Below are 17,738 nucleotides of genomic sequence, written 5' to 3'. Positions count from 1 at the left end.
TGTACCTGGGGGGTCAGCCGTACCTGTAGGACCGCGTCCATCACTGGCAGGGGTGACGCGGGCAGTGCGGGAGCACCTCTCACGAGGCCGTTCCATGACGCCTCACGGGAAACGTCTTCCTCGCGTTTTCACAAGAATAAAGAACTTAGTTTTGTTTTCAATTCAGTGCTGAAAGAAAATTTTTTTAGGATTTCTCTTCTCACCCAGTTTGCTCTCTGACAGGCTGGTAAGCTTCATGTTAGCCCCTAGGCAGAACCACAAGCATCCATTTCTTCCCTCTAAATTTTACCCCTTTGACTCTTCACAAGGTTCACTCCTCTTGCTCTAGCTTCCTTTGTAGTTGGCACGCTAAAAGTAAGTATCGTGTTTGTTTCATTGTCTTCAAAATGTTCTTTCCACACAGAACCCACTTGGCTTTCAACCAACTTGGGCATTTTGACCTGTATAGAATGTTCCGGCATCCATAGGGAAATGGGGGTTCATATTTCTCGCATTCAGTCTTTGGAACTAGACAAATTAGGAACCTCTGAACTCTTGGTAAGTAGTGACCTGTGCCTGGAAATATAGATTGTCATAAATATATTGAATACATGGCTTTGGATTTTTTTGTTTCTGCTGAGTACAGAGAATCCCAATTCCTGAATTTAGTGAATTTGCATGGATATTTAAAATGTAAATTTTGTGGTATGTAATGTTGACTATTCTGTTTCCTTTTTGAAGAACTGGTGAATCATACATTTCTATAATTACTTCAGCTAAAGCGACTCTTTTTTTCGGGGATGGGCTTTTTCAAAGCTGCCTTCTTCTTTCAGAATTAGTTGTTATATGATTCACTCACTAGAAGAGCAGTAAAGGGAGTTAGGTGTTAAACTCACATGATCACTTTACCCAGTGGCCAGTGTGAATAGAAATAATGACTAAAGAGTCTTTCTGTTTTTACTGCTTGTAAGTTTGTGTAAGTCCCCGTGCAGTGAGAGTGTCCTGTTAGCTACCGCCGTCGCCCTTAACTGCGAACTTGTTGAGGTAGTGAGGAGAAATAGGGTGTGGCGTGGCGGTGCTGAGACTCATTACACGAACAGCCTGTCCTTCCCATCATGCTTCCTCCAGGTCAGGAGCCCTCTTTGGGTCCAGGCTGAGCTGGTCCCTTCAGTGAGTATACCAAGTAAAGGAAGGGGAGGCCCGCTTGGTGTCTCCCATTAACGCCTTCTGGTCAGAAGCCCTGTCTTACGTGATTTGAACACAGGTGCACTGTGAGGGAGTCTTTATACTAAGGGTGAAGGTGCTTGAAGTAAAAGAGGGTCTTTCATACAGAATTCTCTTGGGCAGAAAGTGAGTGAGCCTAGGGCTCAAAAGTCTAAAAGCCTAGCTGATCACTAGCCTTGTCTGGAGAAAAGTACCCAAAAGTGGAGGCAGTTAGCTACGTAGCCAGCAGCCTTGGCTATCTGAGCATCCGCTAAGCAATGGTGGTGTGTCTGTGTTCTGTGAGCCCCTGATTTAGGAAGTCTGCTAATGCTCAGCTCCCTGACTCACTTCAGCATTAGAGGAAAAAAAGGCTCCGATCTGATACCTGACACACTCTTCTTTAGTGTAGAGGTGGCATCACTCCATCGCCTTGACTTAAGGTAATGAAACCCAGTTGACAACTAGAAATAGGGAGAGTCCAAATCTAAAATATATGTCTAGTGGTAAACCCAAGATTTTTCTTCCAGACACCTGGTAGCATGAATGTTTCTTACCTCTGCATTGCTCCTCAAATTATCCAAATGACCAGAAGCCCTTCAGGACAAATTCTCCTGGAAGGGTCTTGAACCCAGAAGCAAAATGCTTCCTGCAGCATCATTACGTGCACCCCAAATATAAAGGAATCCCACATCCTTCTCTATCCAGTAAGAACAAATCTGCTCAGTCTAAAAATGAGGCATGATGGAGATTGAAAAGCTATTGCTGTCATTTAGCATTTAACCTAGATTCATATGTAGAACCTGCTATCTAATTGTGTGTGTGTGTGTGTGTGTGTGTGTGTGTGTGTAGGGCCACATCCTATTCTATCTAGCATTGATCACATTGTATCTGTAAAAATTACTGCTCTTACCAGTGGCCCTGCTAGTCTGTTGGCTCTTGCAGAAAGGAACATGGTTTATCCATTTCTTTATTTTCAGTGCCCTAAAGTTCCATGTCTTGCATATGGTAGGTGCTCAGTACTTACTGACCCGATGGATTATTTATCTTCTGAGTCAATGAAGGAACGATACATATTTAGAAATCTCAAAAGCAAATAAGAAACTTTTAAGCTAGTATAAAGAGTGACTGTATTGTGTTTTATATATGTTACAGCTGGCCAAGAATGTAGGAAACAATAGTTTTAATGATATTATGGAAGCAAATTTACCCAGCCCCTCGCCAAAACCAACCCCTTCCAGTGATATGTAAGTACTTCTAATAGACTGAATTCTCTACCATTCTGTAATTGTTTTTCTGCTCTCCCAAGAAATGTCTTAATGGTTGTAGTATTTTTCTCCCCTGAGGAAATCCCATTATGAGGAAAGCGCAGAGCACACGAAAGTATTTTGGAGTGAGTGCATTTCTGGAGTGCACGGATTATGTTCACTGCCCCCTTCCCTAGATAGTTGCAGCCGCTCTATGGAGGAAGTGTCTTCACAAAGACAGTTCTCTCTAAATCATGGCCTGTTGTGAAAACAAGAGACAGACAGAAAGCCAACCTGCAGACCTGGCCGCAACTTAACGTAATACATGGAGATGGTTGTCTCAGATCTGCCTCCCGGGGCTCCCTGTTGTTGATGCTCGCTCCACCATCTTAGATAACACTGTAGAAGGAAGCTTGGATATGAACCCACAGCCATGTGTCATTCTTTGTTCCATACCTACCTTCTTGCTTCCCTGGAAGGCAGGAAGACTGGTATGACTACTCGTATTTTATGGGTGAGGAAACTGAGGCATAGCTTTACCTAGGGCCGCATAGATAGCACCTGGTATCAGACTTGAATCAAGCCATTTCATCCATGAATTGGAGGCTCCATCCATCACACAGTAGTTGCCTTTCAAAGTTTATGAAGTCCTGCACAGCAAGAGAGCAGAAGCCAGGCTTCAGCCAGCCTCTCAGGTCTACGAGTCCTCCAGTTTGTCAGACCACGGCCATCTCGTCTTCAAAGGACTTTGACCTGAGGGTAAAGAACACCCATGACAGTCAGATCTTGGTTACCAAGCAGAATCTGCAAGTGGCTGAAGTCTGCCATCAGCCAGCTCGCCCCTTCACTGCTGACCCAGAATGAAAGAGGCATCACCTCGGTTTTAAACAGCGATGCCTGGCTGGTGGAGGGGGCGCTAGCAGCCTCCACACATGCAATGGCTTTTTGTGAGCAAGAACTCTCAAGTCCCAAGAGTTAACAGCTCTCTCAGGAAGAAGAAAGCATCTTGTAGGTGCTGTGCATTCTCTCATTCAAAAGACACCAGTGAGTTATTCTCCCCATTTTCAGGGGAAAAACCCAAAGCCCATGAAGATTAAATAGTCAGCCCCAGGTCATGCAGCTGATGCGCTGTAGAACTAGAATTTGAACCCAAAATCCATTTACTGCTTTTTTTATTAAGTGGCTCACGTAACTAGGAAAGTCACAGGGTGATTCCAGGTATGTTGGCTCCAAGATGTCAAACAGTATCCTCTGGACCCTCACTGGTTTGCCTGATTTCTCCCTCCTTTACTCTGAGCAGACTTGCTTTCGGCCTTTCTACAAATTGGGCCACTTAGCCCAGATCAGATAACCCTGCAGCTGGGAAGTGGGCTCAGTCCCAGAGCCTGGGACAGACCTAAAAATGGAGAAAGGATGAGTCCTCGTGAAGCAAATTCACATGCCCACTGAGACTTTGACGTTACCCATGACAGTCTCCTGTTCCCAACTGAACCTGCAGGAAAGACCAGTCATTTTTATTCATCTCCATTCTGGTGCTCAGTGCTTGGCCTGGGAGAGTGGCTGTAAGGACAGCCTTACTGAGCCTCCGTGTTCTTACCTGTTCAAATACAGGGTTGTGTCAGATGAGTACGAGTTTTTCATTGAAGTTCTGGAGACTTCACTGGACTTGTAGAACTGCTCTTTTAAAATTTCTGTTTTCTTTGTATATGTAGGTGTCTGATTTTGAAGTAGTAGTAAACAGATTTCTCCAGCTAATGTCAAGGTGGAATAAAACTCTGTTGTGATCTTTGTGCACATTAATTTTGTAACTCTAGGTTGCCTGTGCATAATACTATAAATATATATATTAGTTTCTTCATCCTGTGATGGGATAACTTGGTCTAAAACCTGATTGGTTTAAAGGCTGAAAAGGAGTCTCGGAGAGTTATTTCACTTAAAGAGAACTGTTTAGAAAAACTGTAGATTTTTCTTAGCTCGTAGAAAATAAGTGTTTATATGTTGCTTTGCTCTACTTTAGGACTGTACGGAAAGAATACATCACTGCAAAGTATGTAGATCATAAGTTTTCAAGGAAGGCCTGTTCGTCTTCATCAGCTAAACTGAATGAATTGCTCGAGGCGGTCAAATCTCGGGATTTACTTGCACTAATTCAAGTCTATGCAGAGGGGGTGGAGCTCATGGAACCCCTGCTGGAACACGGACAGGTAAGGCCCCACTGAAATCGCAAGGTAAAAGGGAACGTGGAAAATGACTTTAAAAGCGAACTCCTTTTATTATAACCCGGCAGAGTGAGACTCTGATACATCGAGTGACCCTGTGTAAGTCAGGACAATTTGAGAGTGAAAGGGGCGCTGTTAATAATTACTTCGGGGCGACCGGTGGGAACAAAGCTGCTCCAGGCAAAATAGGACGTACTTACTCTCATCCTGTGCTTTTCAGGAGCTTGGGGAGACGGCCCTGCACCTTGCAGTCCGAACCGCAGACCAAACATCTCTCCACTTGGTTGACTTCCTTGTACAAAACTGGTATGCTTCTCATTTTCTCCAAATAGGCCTTATCATTCTCAGTGGCCCCAGTCAAGGATCGACAAGCTTTTGGTAAAGGCTTTGTAGGCCACAAGGGCTCTGTCGCAGCTGTTCAACTCTACCGTTGTAGTGTGAGAGCAGCCATAGACTATATGTAAATGAGGGACCATGGCCATGTCCCAATAAAGGTTTATTTATAAAAACAAATGGAGGGCCGGATATGGCCTACGGTATGCTATAGTTTGCCAAACCTCAACCTGGAAAAATGTAAAATCCTCTGTCTGAAACCTACTGCATTAGGAAAGGCTGAAAGAGGGAAAACTTAACAACATGAGTCAGCAGGATCTGGGAGTTTTCATTGTTCATAAGTTCCTTAAAAAACTACAGTGTGTGGGGCACCTGGGTGGTTGAGTTGGTTAAGTGTCCAATTCTTGATCTCAGCTCAGGTCATGATATCACAGTTCGTGGGATCAAGTCCCGTGTTAGGCTCTGCATTGATAGCATGGAGCCTGCTTAGAGTTCTCTCTCTATCTCTGCCCTTCCCCCACTCGTTCTCACTCACTCTCTCTCAAAATAAATAAACATTTAAAGAAAAGAACCACTACAGTGTGTGTGGCTGACTTGATAGCTAATTCGAATTTGGGACATGCTAATAGGAGTATAATATTGAACACGGGCAGTTTGGACTTGCTGTATTCTTTAGGGGGTAGTTCTGTAAGCTGCAGATCACGAGGAGGAACTGAGTTTGTCCAGAGGCGAGTGGTGAAAAGAGTGAGGGGATTTGAACTCACATATGAAAAATGGTGCCTGGACACAAGCCACATTGTGCGTGTACTTGTCCGCATCTCTTGCCCAGAGGTGGGACAGTGTGGTCTTTAAGAGCCTTGGCTCTGGGACAGACTGTCAATTTTCAAATCCCTGCTGTCACCCCCGCGCCTTGGTAGTGTTGAAAGCAAGCCCTTCATCCTCTCTGCGCCTCAGCGTTTTCATCTGTAAAACAGCGGTGGTGCTGACCCACCCAGCTGGGGGGTTATAAAGCTTTAGGATTAAGAGAGTCAGCACCTGTCCCCAGGAGGCACTGAAGACATGCTGGCTGTTACTGTCCTCACGTGGCTTAGACATGTGGGCGTGACATTAGCAACATTGTAGTTTTCCCTGGGCTTGCAAGTAGGTCTCAAACTTGACTCGGTCATTAGCACCGAGAGAAGTGGTTACTCTGTAGCTTTATTTTTTTTTAATGGTTTTTTATTTATTTTTGAGAGAGAGCGTGAGCAAGGGAGGGCCAGAGAGAGGGGGAGATACAGAATCTGAAGACAGGCTTCAGGCTCTGAGCTAGCTGTGCGCACAGAGTCCGACGCGCGGCTCAAACCCACGAACCGTGAGATCGTGACCTGAGCCAAAGCCAGACGCTTAACCAACTGAGCCACCCAGGCACCCCTAATCTGTAGCTTTAAATGATACTCTGTGTCACATTTAAGTTATGTTTGCAATTAGACTTCTTCCTGTTAATATTTAATTTTTCAGTGGGAACCTGGATAAGCAGACAGCCCTGGGCAACACGGCCCTACACTACTGCAGTATGTACAGCAAACCCGAGTGCTTGAAGCTGCTTCTGAGGGGCAAGCCCACCGTGAGTGTCGGTAAGCGTGTGACCAAGCCGGTCAACAAACCAGCCAGCGCGTTCGGTTGGCTAAACCGAGACTCGCGTGTTATGTTGTAATTTGATTATTGTTCGTAGCCTCTTCAAGATCTACCTTAGATAATTATGCAGATGTCTTTTCCCCTGTTTCAGTGAACCAGGCTGGAGAGACTGCCCTGGACATAGCAAAGAGATTGAAGGCTACCCAGTGTGAAGATCTGGTAAGCAGAACAGGGGGGATCCGTCAGACACCAGCCGCCTTGAAATGTCATTCTAGAACCTGGGGTGGGGATAAAAGAAACAGATTCATCTTTCTGACCACTGGCTGAAGACATTCAGCGAGCACAATGGCTACATTTGAGACAGTGGCGAAAGGATAAATTTGTCATCCCCATTTATCTTTTCGGTGCAGTTAGGACACAGGAACTAACAGGCATTTGAGAGGTACTGTCACCAGACGGGCCTGTGCCTTGAGGCCACGCTTTTTTATATGCCAGACCCTGAGGTGTCCCCTGTAGCCCAGTGTACAGAATTACTCGGAAGCCAGTTCCAGAAATTGGGCAAGTAGAGATCTGAGTATGATGGTTTTCCAGAGGCGAAAGGCCTGGCTTCCCCAGCGGCCCCATCCTGTCTGGTCCCAGTGTTCCTCTCTCCTCAGCCTGGGCCTTCGCGTAGCGTGATGCTCTTGCCCACGGGGAGGGAGAGACGGGAAAGGTGAGTTCCCTCCCTTTGCTCTCTGCCAAGCATGGGCTCCAGGCCGGCAGCTCTGGGTCTGTAGGCCCACGAGAATCCTTGCAGGAGGGCTCTAGCTTGCCCTGCCCCCGTTTATGAACAAGGAAAGTGGGCCACCTGTCGAACCAGGCTGTCTGACCAGAAAGGCCTGCCTCTCACACATCACTAACTCTGATGTCGCCTTCCAGCCAGGAGTTAGCACTGTTGAGGCCCCGCTTAACATTTAAGAAAGCTTCTAATTTCAGAGACGAGTCCTGTTCTCAAAATCAGAAAGGCTCTGCCTGTGATTCTTGGCCCCTCCTCTTAAGCCCGGCCTGTCAGATCGGAGCTTTGCCCCTTCAGGCAGCCGCCGGGGGTTAATTTGGAAGCAGGACTTCGGTGGGATCTGCTCCGTGGTTACGCAGGGGCGGGATGTTAACCCTGACGTTGACGCGGTTACACCTGCCGTCACTTTTAGCTCTCGCAGGCTAAGTCTGGGAAGTTCAACCCACACGTGCACGTGGAGTATGAGTGGAACCTGCGTCAGGAGGAGATGGACGAGAGCGACGACGACCTGGATGACAAAGTGAGTGCCCACAGCGCCCCCCGCGTCCCCACTGCCGCTACCCGGTTTTCGGCACTGCGTGGATGAGACCCCTTCTCTCCCGAGCCTGCGTCTGGCCTTGCGACCTGAGGCCACGTTTGCTCAATCTCTGATGCTTGCTCAGTACCACAGCCATGTCTGTCCGGGTTCTCCGGAAAACGAGACGCAGGGGTGTGGTTGAGGGGGAAGGGAGAGAGGATGGAACTATTTGTAAGAACTGACTCACATGATGGCGGGAGGCGGCGAGTCCACAGTGCACAGGGCAGGCCGGCCGGCGGGAGACCCCAGCGGGAGTCGACGGTGTGGTCTTGAGTCCCCAGTCTCTTCTCCAAAGCCCTTCAACTAATTAGATGAGGCCCACCATACTATGGAGGTAGTCCCTTTTCCTCAAAATGTTAATTTAAACTTTAATCACATCTAAAGAAAGCCCCTTCACTGCAGCATCCAGACTAGTGTTCAACCAAGCACTGGGGCACCACAGCCCAGCCAAGTGGACGCACAGAATTAGCCATCAGAGCAGCTCATTAACAAAGGAAGAGTTGTTGTGTATTCAGTACTCAGGTACGGACTAGGCTGCGGGAAGCGCGTTGCCCGTGCCGCCTCACATCGGCGTTCCCAGAAGCCCACTATGGCCTTGTTAGGCCCCCCATTTTACAGATGGGAGAACTGACCCACGGAGACTGCCCCCACAGGTCCCGGAGCGTGTGCAGACCCCTGGGGACAGCCCCTGGGTCTGTCTCCCCCCCGTGCGGACCCTAACTGCCATGTGCGGTTTTCATCAGCTCTATCTCGAGCGTTTCCTCGCTGCTGGGCGGCCTGTAAGGAGTGGTCTGCACAGGTTCTGAGAGACTTTCTTCACTGTGAGAAGAGGGGAATAGTAACGACAGTTACAGGGAGAGCTTGGGAGAAATCCTGAGACGTGTTCAGAGGACTTCGCAACGGCCTCAGCCTTGGTTGGTGGTAAAGACCTAACAAGGAAGAAGCTCTGGAGATGTAGGGAGAGCAGAGAGGAGCTTGCCAGGCAAGGAAGTGGGGAGGAACGCGTCTTTCCAGGGAGCAAGAGCAGCATGTGCAAAGGCCAAGGGGTCGTGACAGAGCTGGAAGTCTGGGGAAGGGTCAGAAGCCCAGTGTGTAAGGTGCCTTCAAGTAGGTTGGGGGGAGAGGGGTCAGGTGTCCCAGATCAGGAAGCACATTACGGACCAAATTTGGCCTTGGGGCTTTATCCACAGAGATCGCTGTCAGAGGAGGCAGTTTCCCCACCGGCTCTGGCCGCAGCGTGGAAAACGTGCTGGAGCCGAAAGCAGCTGCAGCAAGGAACTGAGGGCTGTTCAGGGAGCCTGTGTGTCCCTGGGGGCTGGAGGGCGCCTGCACTAGGCGTAGGGCCCGGGTGCATTTCTGAGCTATCCATTCGGGTCCTGGTGGCCCTGGGTGACCGGGGGGCTTCTGCCGTGGTAAGTAACATGGATGCCCCTGCTGTCACCGGGAGTGCAAACACGAGGGACGCCCTTAGAGGCAACTGAAGACAGTTTTGAATTCGAGAGGCCGGGCTTGGACCCGCAGGTCTGAATCAGCAACCTCAGGTGTCACTCTGGCCTCGGTGTGGAGGCTGCTTCCTAAGGGGGTGTAAGATGAGAAGGGAGGCGAGGTCAGAGCACTTGGACGTGAGAGGGTTGAGCAGGGAAGGAACGCAGTGTAGAGATTACACGCATGGGAACGTGTTCAGCGCCGGTAAAACTGACCCACACAGGGCAGGTATCTGTTAATTAAAGTTACATTTGTGACCTTAGGCCTCTGAATACTTGCAGTCGCTAACCATTGTCTCCCTAATGTGACCCTGATAATGGGGAGCGGGGAGTCAGGGGTGTAAGAGCCACATCCTTGGTGCTGGGTGGCGACTGACCTCAGGGCATGCAGAGGGGCACGGGAGCCCCCTCCCCAGCGGATTCTGGAGCATAGTCCTCGGTGAATGCTCACCCGCTGCGCTGTTCTGTCCTCCGCAGCCCAGCCCCGTCAAGAAAGAGCGCTCGCCGAGGCCTCAGAGCTTCTGCCACTCCTCTAGCATCTCCCCCCAGGACAAGCTGTCCCTGCCGGGGTTCAGCACCCCGAGGGACAAGCAGCGGCTCTCCTACAGCGCCTTCACCAACCAGATCTTCGCCTCCACAAGCACAGACTCGCCCACGTCACCAACCACCGAGGCACCCCCGCTGCCTCCGAGAAACGCCGGGAAAGGTACGGACTTTGAGAAGGGCTTTGCAACTCCATCCTCAAAGCTAGTGGTCTCCGCAGCCTCGAGGTACAAATGGCAGGGTGCCTCTGAGTGGCAGAGGGCGGAACGTGATGTCAAGGACAGCTCGAAGTAGGGACCTTGCCATTCGTTGCACCAACGGTAAAAGAACGTGTGGGCACGCCCCGTGTTGTGCTGTACTTGCCTCGCAATGGCCCTGTGAGGCGTGTGCTCTTGCGCCCATTTTATAGATGCAGCTTGCAGAGATAGAGTGACTTGCTCAAGGTCACCCAGCCGGTAAGTGGTAGAGTTGAGATTCAGTCTAAGGTCCACCTGGCACCGAATCCTGTGCCCTGTGCTGTATGCTGGGGGTGGGATCGTAGTTCTTCTCTGAACAGGTACTTTTCTCTCCACTAAGATGTCTCTTTTCTGAAGATGTGGGTGGTAACGGTGGTGGGCAGTAGTTACGAAGCACGTCTTGTTCTGTGCTCACACAATGAGGTGGGTGCCACAATTGCTGGCATCAGGCAGACAAGGGGACTGTGGCCCAGACACGTTGCATAATCGGCCTCACCTTCTCAGGTACCTGTGATTCTCACCCGGGTCCTCTATGACCCGAGCCCACACTCCTGTGCTTTCCGATGAGGGCAGTTTTCCTCACGCGACACTACCTGGGAAGGATCTTACCCAGAAGAGGCTCGTGGCATAGAGAGCGCTGTCTTGACGCCTCCACCAGGCTGGCACCGAGGGCTAATGGGCCACCGCCCTGTTCCTTAGCAACCAAGCTCTTGTCCTGTATCCTGAGAGTGCCCTGCTCCGAATGTCCGTGTGTTCCCACCTGTGCAGGGACACGTGGAGATGCAGAAATGGCAACATGAAGGGTCACCCCAGCCGGGGGGGGGAATGGAGAGCTATAGCTTCGGGTTTGGCCTCAGCCAGTAACCCCAAGTGCAGGATTCTCCCTGTGTGCTCAGCTCGTGCTAACTCAGGCTCCAGGGGCCGCTTCGTGCACAATGTCGTGCCTATTTGAATCACACTGGGGCTATTTTCTGAGAAATGTGAGCTTTATTCAGAACAGCATTTTTTCAGAGCTCATTCTCCATTGAAATGGCGTTATAAATGGGAGCTGTGTTCTTGGACCCCAAATGGCCTCATAGATCATAAAATAACGGGGAAAAGTTAAAATAAGGTTTTGGCACGAGGAGGGCTCATCAAAGATAACTAGTGACCATAACGTAAGAGTAACAGCACGCAGAAGCCGGTGGTTTAACCCGCTAGAGTTTCTCTTACCATGCCGTACGTTATACTAGAACGTATGTAAATCAGGCATCAGAATCCAAGCTGCAGATCTGATCTGTGCTGTAAGAGTATGAGGTTGTTGCCCACCTCTGGGTAACGAGATCTCCCCATGAGAGTAGCAATCTCATAAGATTTCTGTACCCAAAGAGGACCATGAGAAACCTCCAGACCATTATAAAATAATCGAAGAAATTACTCTGAACACATTCGCATCCCTGATCGTGGTTAACAACGTGGTAGTGAAGACCTGTATAGGCAGATAGGACAGGCCCCTCCCTGTTGAGGGAGCCTCCGAGTCATGGAGAACCTTGAGAAGGGTCTGCAGGAGAGGACACAGATTCCGGGGGCCCAGAGACCACCTCACCTCCCTCACCCCTTTCTGTAATTTCATCTCAAGGGGGCACAGTTACCCACAAAATACACTATCTGACTTGATGCCAAGCATCTGTCTCCTGCCTTGAATAAACTCTAGCGCTTTACCAAAGGCCCAGAAAACAAAGACCAAATGTGTTAAGTGATCCAGCTGGTGAAATAGGGGCTCGGAGACTTGGCCGTAGGCACCATGGCCCGGCCCCGGGGACTGGCTCTACTTCCCCCACGGCCCAGCCCCAACCTCCCGGCCCTGGGGGTAGAAACCCCTCTGTGCTGGAACCCGAGTGCTCCTGCAGGCTGCTCCTGCAGGCTGCTCGCGGGAGACATCAGAGGCAGAGAGATGCAGGCAGCAGGGGCTCCCCGGGACTCTACGAAGGGGAGCTGGGCCCCACAGCCAGCCTGGCTCACGGGCCCCCACGTTTGGGAAAGTGATCATGTTTAGAATGCAGATCTTAGAAGACGTTGTTGAAAGTCAGCTGACACTTTGTGCAGAGAGAATTCTCCTCTGTTTTATGGCCCTTACGTTTTTTTTCTCAGTTCATTCTGTTGAGCTGGTAGAACCATTTGCATGAGAACAAGGATGTCTTGAATCTGTCGTTTGGTTGCTCATTTTCCACGGAAGTGATGTCGGCGTCTCTGCTTGCGGCAGCAGTCCGTTTCCACGCTGTGAGTTTAGGGCTCTGGCGGGCGGCGGCTTCCGGCGAGGCACAGCGGACACTCGTGATCAAGTCCCCACTAGTAAGAGGAGTGCAGAGGGGAAGAGGAGGAAGAGTTATTCTGAGTCCACGCAGGAATATTTTGCAGAACTTGTAGCTGCCCCATCAGAACACAAGGCAGTGTGACCTCAGTTGCCATCCAGCAGGGCCTCCTTGACCTTGAGCGGGGCTGCAGTCGGAGTGGGAAGGCCCAGAGGCTCAGAACCCCAGATTCGCCACACTTGAGCCTTAGGCACGTTTTGCTGCCTAGCCTCTTCAGATCTGTGAAGCACAGCAAGTTTAAGTCCAAGCTGCAAAATTAATTTATGCAGAAGTTACTCCCTTGCAATCCGTGCCTGCCCCCCACTTTACGGTTATGTTTATTAAGACTAGAAATTCTTCCAGCTTGCCAGTGAGGTTTTTCATCTCTCAGCCAGAGTTAATGTCCCAGAAGCTGAATTCTTGGTCGCTGGGGGGAGCTGAAGGGTGATGGCAGTCCGTAGCCCATTGTCCAGCTGAGGAAACTGAGCCCTGGAGAGGGTGAGGAGTGATCCGAGGCCACACAGTGGCTGTTAGAGGATAGGAAGTAAAAAATGGGCCTTAAGACTCATCAAACCAGAGCTTTTAGTTTCCTCTTACCCACAGAGGAAGGCGGTCGATCGCTGCCTTGCCTTCCTCGAGGACTCACCCTGAGAACCCAGTGAGACGGTATGTGGGGAAAGTGTTTTATAAAAAAGCAAAGCCTTGACTTCCCGTGAGGGGGCCCCCAGGACTGTCCGACCATGACCGCAGACATCTCTAGGGCACAGAGGGACGTAGGGAGCTGCATGGTGCCGTGCGACCCGTCCCGTGGGGCAGGGGCTGGCGGCAGATACTGCACCCTTGTGCTTGGGGGTTGGTTGGATTTAACTCAGTTTCTGAGTGGTTTTAAGCTGCAGGACTGCGGCTCTCTCGCATCGTACAGCCCCACACCACGTACATAACAGGACACAAGGCGGAGCGGACGCGAGGTGTCGTGCAGGTTAATGAGAGGTGCGGGAAGCATGCAGCTGGGCACCTGGCCCAGGGTCAGTGCCCCCAAGGCCCCAGCTGCTCACACTGTCGCCACTCCAGCTCCTCGGCTCTAAAAAGGCTCCTTTGGGGAAAAGGGAGGCAGGGCGATGTCACCCAAGTCCCATGAACGAACAGGTGCTCTGACATGACGCTGGATGGTGCCGGCACCTTGTGCTCAAGGAGAGGCTTCGTTAAGTAAATGAACCGTCAGCGGCTGGTAAATCTGACCTCAGGAGGCATATTTGACTTTCTTAGAACTAACTTTCCAAACTTTGAGCAACGCGCACCACTGATGGTTAATGAGTTTCCTTCCGTCTGCTTGCAGAGCCGGGCCCTAAAACTGTCATTCTGTGCCCCCCGTGAGTGTCGGGTGAGCACCTGTGCGACTTGGTGCTGCGCTGACGCACTGTGTCCGCGTTTTCCGTCGTGTGGACTCCCTCTTCAGACAGGCTGCAGCCCCGGTGGGGGGTCCAGCAGGCGGTGAGCACAGCTGCTCGGCGCTGCCAGACCGAGGGTCCCCGTCGGTGCTCGCGCGTGGGTGCTCGGGTCAGAGAGTGGCGGGCCGGGCGCCTCCTCCGCCATCAGCTTGGACGAGGACACCCAGTACCCTCGTGAGTCCCAGAGCAAAGCGCGAGAGCTGCACCCCGTCTGAGGCACAGGTGCACTGCAGGGACCTGGGGGGGCAAACCTCACTTCCTCCTCCTCAAGGAAGCCTCCTCCCCTTGGCCCGCCCAAGGGACGGGGCCCTTCCGCGAACGTGTAACCCTGTCCCAGTCCTGGGCTCTTTTTCATATTTAGCTGCTCTTGCCGGGCTTCAGGGTCTTCACGTGGGAAACAGGACCAGGCACCTGCCTTGCTGACTCCCTGCTCAGAGACCACGAAATAACGTTCGTGGTGACTGGCCCCGAGCAGGCGTTCAACGGAGAGGACTTTTTTTGATCCTTCCACATCTTATCGGTTCAACAGATGTTCTGGGCTCTGGGAACACGGCGAAGAAGGGAGGGAAGGCAGAGAGATGTGCGCTGTGGCGCTGGGCGGGCGTGGAGGAGGAGGGCCAGGGAAGTCTCCGGTTCACCATCCTGCAGTACGGGCTGCGAGGGAGCTGTCCTTGCCCCCGGCACGGAGCAGGTGTGCTGAGTCCGTGCTTGTTGAATGAATACACAGCAGCAGGATCCGTGGAAAGCTGCCCCAGAAATGTGTGGCCAGAGTCCGGAGGGGACACTACACCAGGTATCCCGGGGGTGTGGGGTTGACCTGCTGAAAGTCTGCAGAGCGCGTGCGGCGTGCTGCCCCACTGCGGCATGTGAGCGTCCGAGACCACGTTTCTGTGTCGTTTCGTTTGAGGTCTGCAGCAGTAGTCAGAGCAGAGAGGGAGGTGTCCTCAGGACATGAAGGTGGCCCGCCGTCATCCAAGTGCACTGCAGGGTAACTACAGCTTGCCTAGGAATTATTTTCCTGGTAGCGGCATATTCACATACTGATGACTTCACAGTGTCCTGAGTGGTTTTTTCCCTAATCTCATGGGAAGATAAGCGTCGAGTGGCCTCATACTGCAGCTGCCCACGGGGCTGTCATCCTTCCTCTGTGTCGGGTTTTTTATTTTTTTTGCCCTGTTTCGTTAGTCTTCCCAGATCCGTGCTTTTAAAGCACGGCGCTTCTGTCCATCCCCTTCCACCGGCCACATTGCAAAGCGTGTCCAGGGCTTTTTGCCCTCAGCAGTGGCCACTGGCACAGGCTCGCTGGCCAAGTCACCTGACTGCACAGTGTGGAAAGGGAAGCAGAGGAAGTCGTCGTTGTGCTTCTTGCGTATGGAGATGTCCATGACATTGTTCAAGAGCCACCGTAGGCCCTTGAATCCAGGACGACTGTGTTTCTGTTGGTGTCCTGGAGGGAGCCTGATGGACAGAGAATAGCTGATGCCGTGTCGTATGTAGCACGGTATCGTTGGTGAATCGCGCTGCTGGGCCGGGCCCTGCTGCTGACCGCATAGCCTCCCTGCCTACTCCCCTGCACACTCCCCTGCACCTTATTCTGCCTCTGTTTCCCCATCTGAGTGTGGTGATATAGCACCTTCCTTCCACACACAGGGTCCGTCTTTATACATGTGTCCCCATCTTTTTTTTGAAGACTTTATTTATTTTTAAACATTTATACCCAACGTGGAACTCAAACTCACAACCCCAAGATCAAGGGTCACATGCTCCACCGATTGAGCCATCCAGGTGCCCCTGGTCTACTTCTGAAAGTAACAAACTTTTCAGCCCTATACTGTGAAAAGCACTGGTCTTGTCCATAGTTGCGTGGATAGAATTTTGGCTACTATCACTTACTATCTCTGGCATGGCACGTTTGGAATATGTACATATACTTCTATAGGCAAGGTTCTCAAAAATTGTCAAGACAATTTTTAAAGCCATCTTCTGGGTCTTGTTTTCTTCTTTGAAATTTCAAGGCTGAACTTGTATTTGGCCTCCCGGCACCACAGACCTCTACGTGTCTTGTTTTACTAAAAACCAAATGCACGTGCAGCACAATGAAAAAGCATCCTCCTAACTTACATCGTGAGTTCTTTTCAAGGACTTGTATTGACTGTTCAGAATGTGCCAGGCACTGAGAGACATAAGACAGCTTGAATCTTGCCCTGAGGGACCTTCCAGCCTGAGAAAGAAGAGAAAATCTAGCCGTAATGCAACATGGAGCATATTTAGTGCCATTAGCTGGTCACAGGTAGAAGGAGTTGCCCCAGGGCAAAGGGGACGGGTTAGCGAAGGCTCTGGATGGGGTTCCGTTCCAGCCGACCCTTCACAGATGGGGTGCAGAGGTGAGGAGGGAACGCAGCCGGCCTGAGTGTTCGGCCAGAGAGGAGAGCCGGGTACCGTCAAGGATGAGCACCCGGCCTTGAATCACACACAGCCGGATTCGTGTGCTGTGCCTGGCCAGTTTCGTAAACTCTCTGAGCCTCGGGTCTCTGCCACTTGTTTTTTTTTTTTTTAACATTTATTTATTTTTGAGTTTTGAGAGAGAGAGAGCACAGGGGAGAGACAGAGAGAAGGAGACCCAGCGTGTCTCCGCGCTGACAGCAGAGAGCCTGAACCACAAAATCACGACCTGAGCTGAAGTCCGACGCTTAACTGACTGAGCCACCCAGGCGCCCTTTGCCTCTGCCACTTAAGAAGGCGAGTTCTAGGTACTGAGTATAAACCTCTCCTGAGCGTTAGGTCAGGCGCACAAAACTCCATAAGCAGTAGCTCTAGAGAATTCAGGAAATGTAGAAGGAGGTTTGAAAAGCATGCCAGTGGTGGATTTAGGAATGGATTCTTTTAAGAAACATATTGTAGGGGCAGGTGAATGGTCTTTGAGAAGGGCAGTTTTTCTAGGCTGAGTGGATTCATTTCCTTGTTGTCGAAGATAGAGTCCTATCTGGTGAGGTTTCATTCACACCGCCTCTATAGTCTGGGAATGCACTATTTTCCCGTCAGGGGGCTTTGCTGAACACAGGAAATACAGTTTGTAGGCGGGTCTCAGGAAATACCTGCAGGCTTTTGCGAGTCTGAGCGGCTGGGCCCAGAGATTTAGGACAAGGGCTTCGCAAAGTGCCCAGAGTGAGCCTGGCGGCTTCGAGAAGGATAGCGAGCTTCCTGAGCGCTGGCCATGTGCCGGGCACACGACCGAGGGACAGGCCTCCCCGAACTGATGACAGTGAGGTATTCATGGCAGCGCAGCCCCCAGGAGTCCAGTGGGCATGGCTGGAGCTGAAGACGCAGCACAGCGTCCAGACACAGCCACCCAGAGGCTGTGGCCTCGGGGAGCAAGGCCGCAGACAGGCAGACTCTCGGGAAGAGCTTCCTCTCAGAAGACCTTCCCATAATTTCACTAACCTCGTGGTTATTTATAGCAGCGTTGGAAGCTTTTCAGAGCCATATTTTTAAGAAAAAAGAAAATTTGACACAATAGCCAATGTGAGTGGCAGATGAGGACCGGGGCGTTTTCTCCTTCCTTCCACGGGCCCTAGCAGGCTGTCCGTGTCACCCGAAGCATCCCCCACACCTGTTAGTCTTGCCTCTCACCCTGTTTCGTGTTCGTTCGATGCTGTGTTTGTTCCTTCTGTTCTGTTTTCCTGTAGCTCTCTATCCTGCCAGAGTTGCTTCCTCCCTCTCTAAGCCAGTACTCAGACTGTTTTGCATAAAACA

General features: G+C 51.0%; 1 protein-coding gene across 3 annotated transcripts in view; it reads left to right on the top strand.

Moving 5' to 3' along the window:
- The window catches only part of ASAP1 (ArfGAP with SH3 domain, ankyrin repeat and PH domain 1), a 309,560-nt gene that overhangs the window by 265,273 nt on the left and 26,549 nt on the right, over positions 1-17,738 (top strand). For all 3 annotated transcript variants that reach the window (XM_077750030.1, XM_077750027.1, XM_077750029.1), the window contains exons 16-23: positions 404-537; positions 2,335-2,426; positions 4,444-4,630; positions 4,866-4,951; positions 6,476-6,591; positions 6,744-6,811; positions 7,780-7,887; positions 9,906-10,134. In XM_077750030.1, coding sequence (XP_077606156.1) covers positions 404-537; positions 2,335-2,426; positions 4,444-4,630; positions 4,866-4,951; positions 6,476-6,591; positions 6,744-6,811; positions 7,780-7,887; positions 9,906-10,134 — 1,020 coding nt within the window. The remainder of the gene's footprint in view (positions 1-403; positions 538-2,334; positions 2,427-4,443; positions 4,631-4,865; positions 4,952-6,475; positions 6,592-6,743; positions 6,812-7,779; positions 7,888-9,905; positions 10,135-17,738) is intronic.

The sequence above is a fragment of the Crocuta crocuta genome, unplaced genomic scaffold, assembly GCF_008692635.1.
Source record: "Crocuta crocuta isolate KB4526 unplaced genomic scaffold, BGI_CrCroc_1.0 scaffold119, whole genome shotgun sequence".
NCBI lineage: Eukaryota > Metazoa > Chordata > Mammalia > Carnivora > Hyaenidae > Crocuta > Crocuta crocuta.
This window is presented reverse-complemented; position numbering and strand designations above follow the sequence as displayed.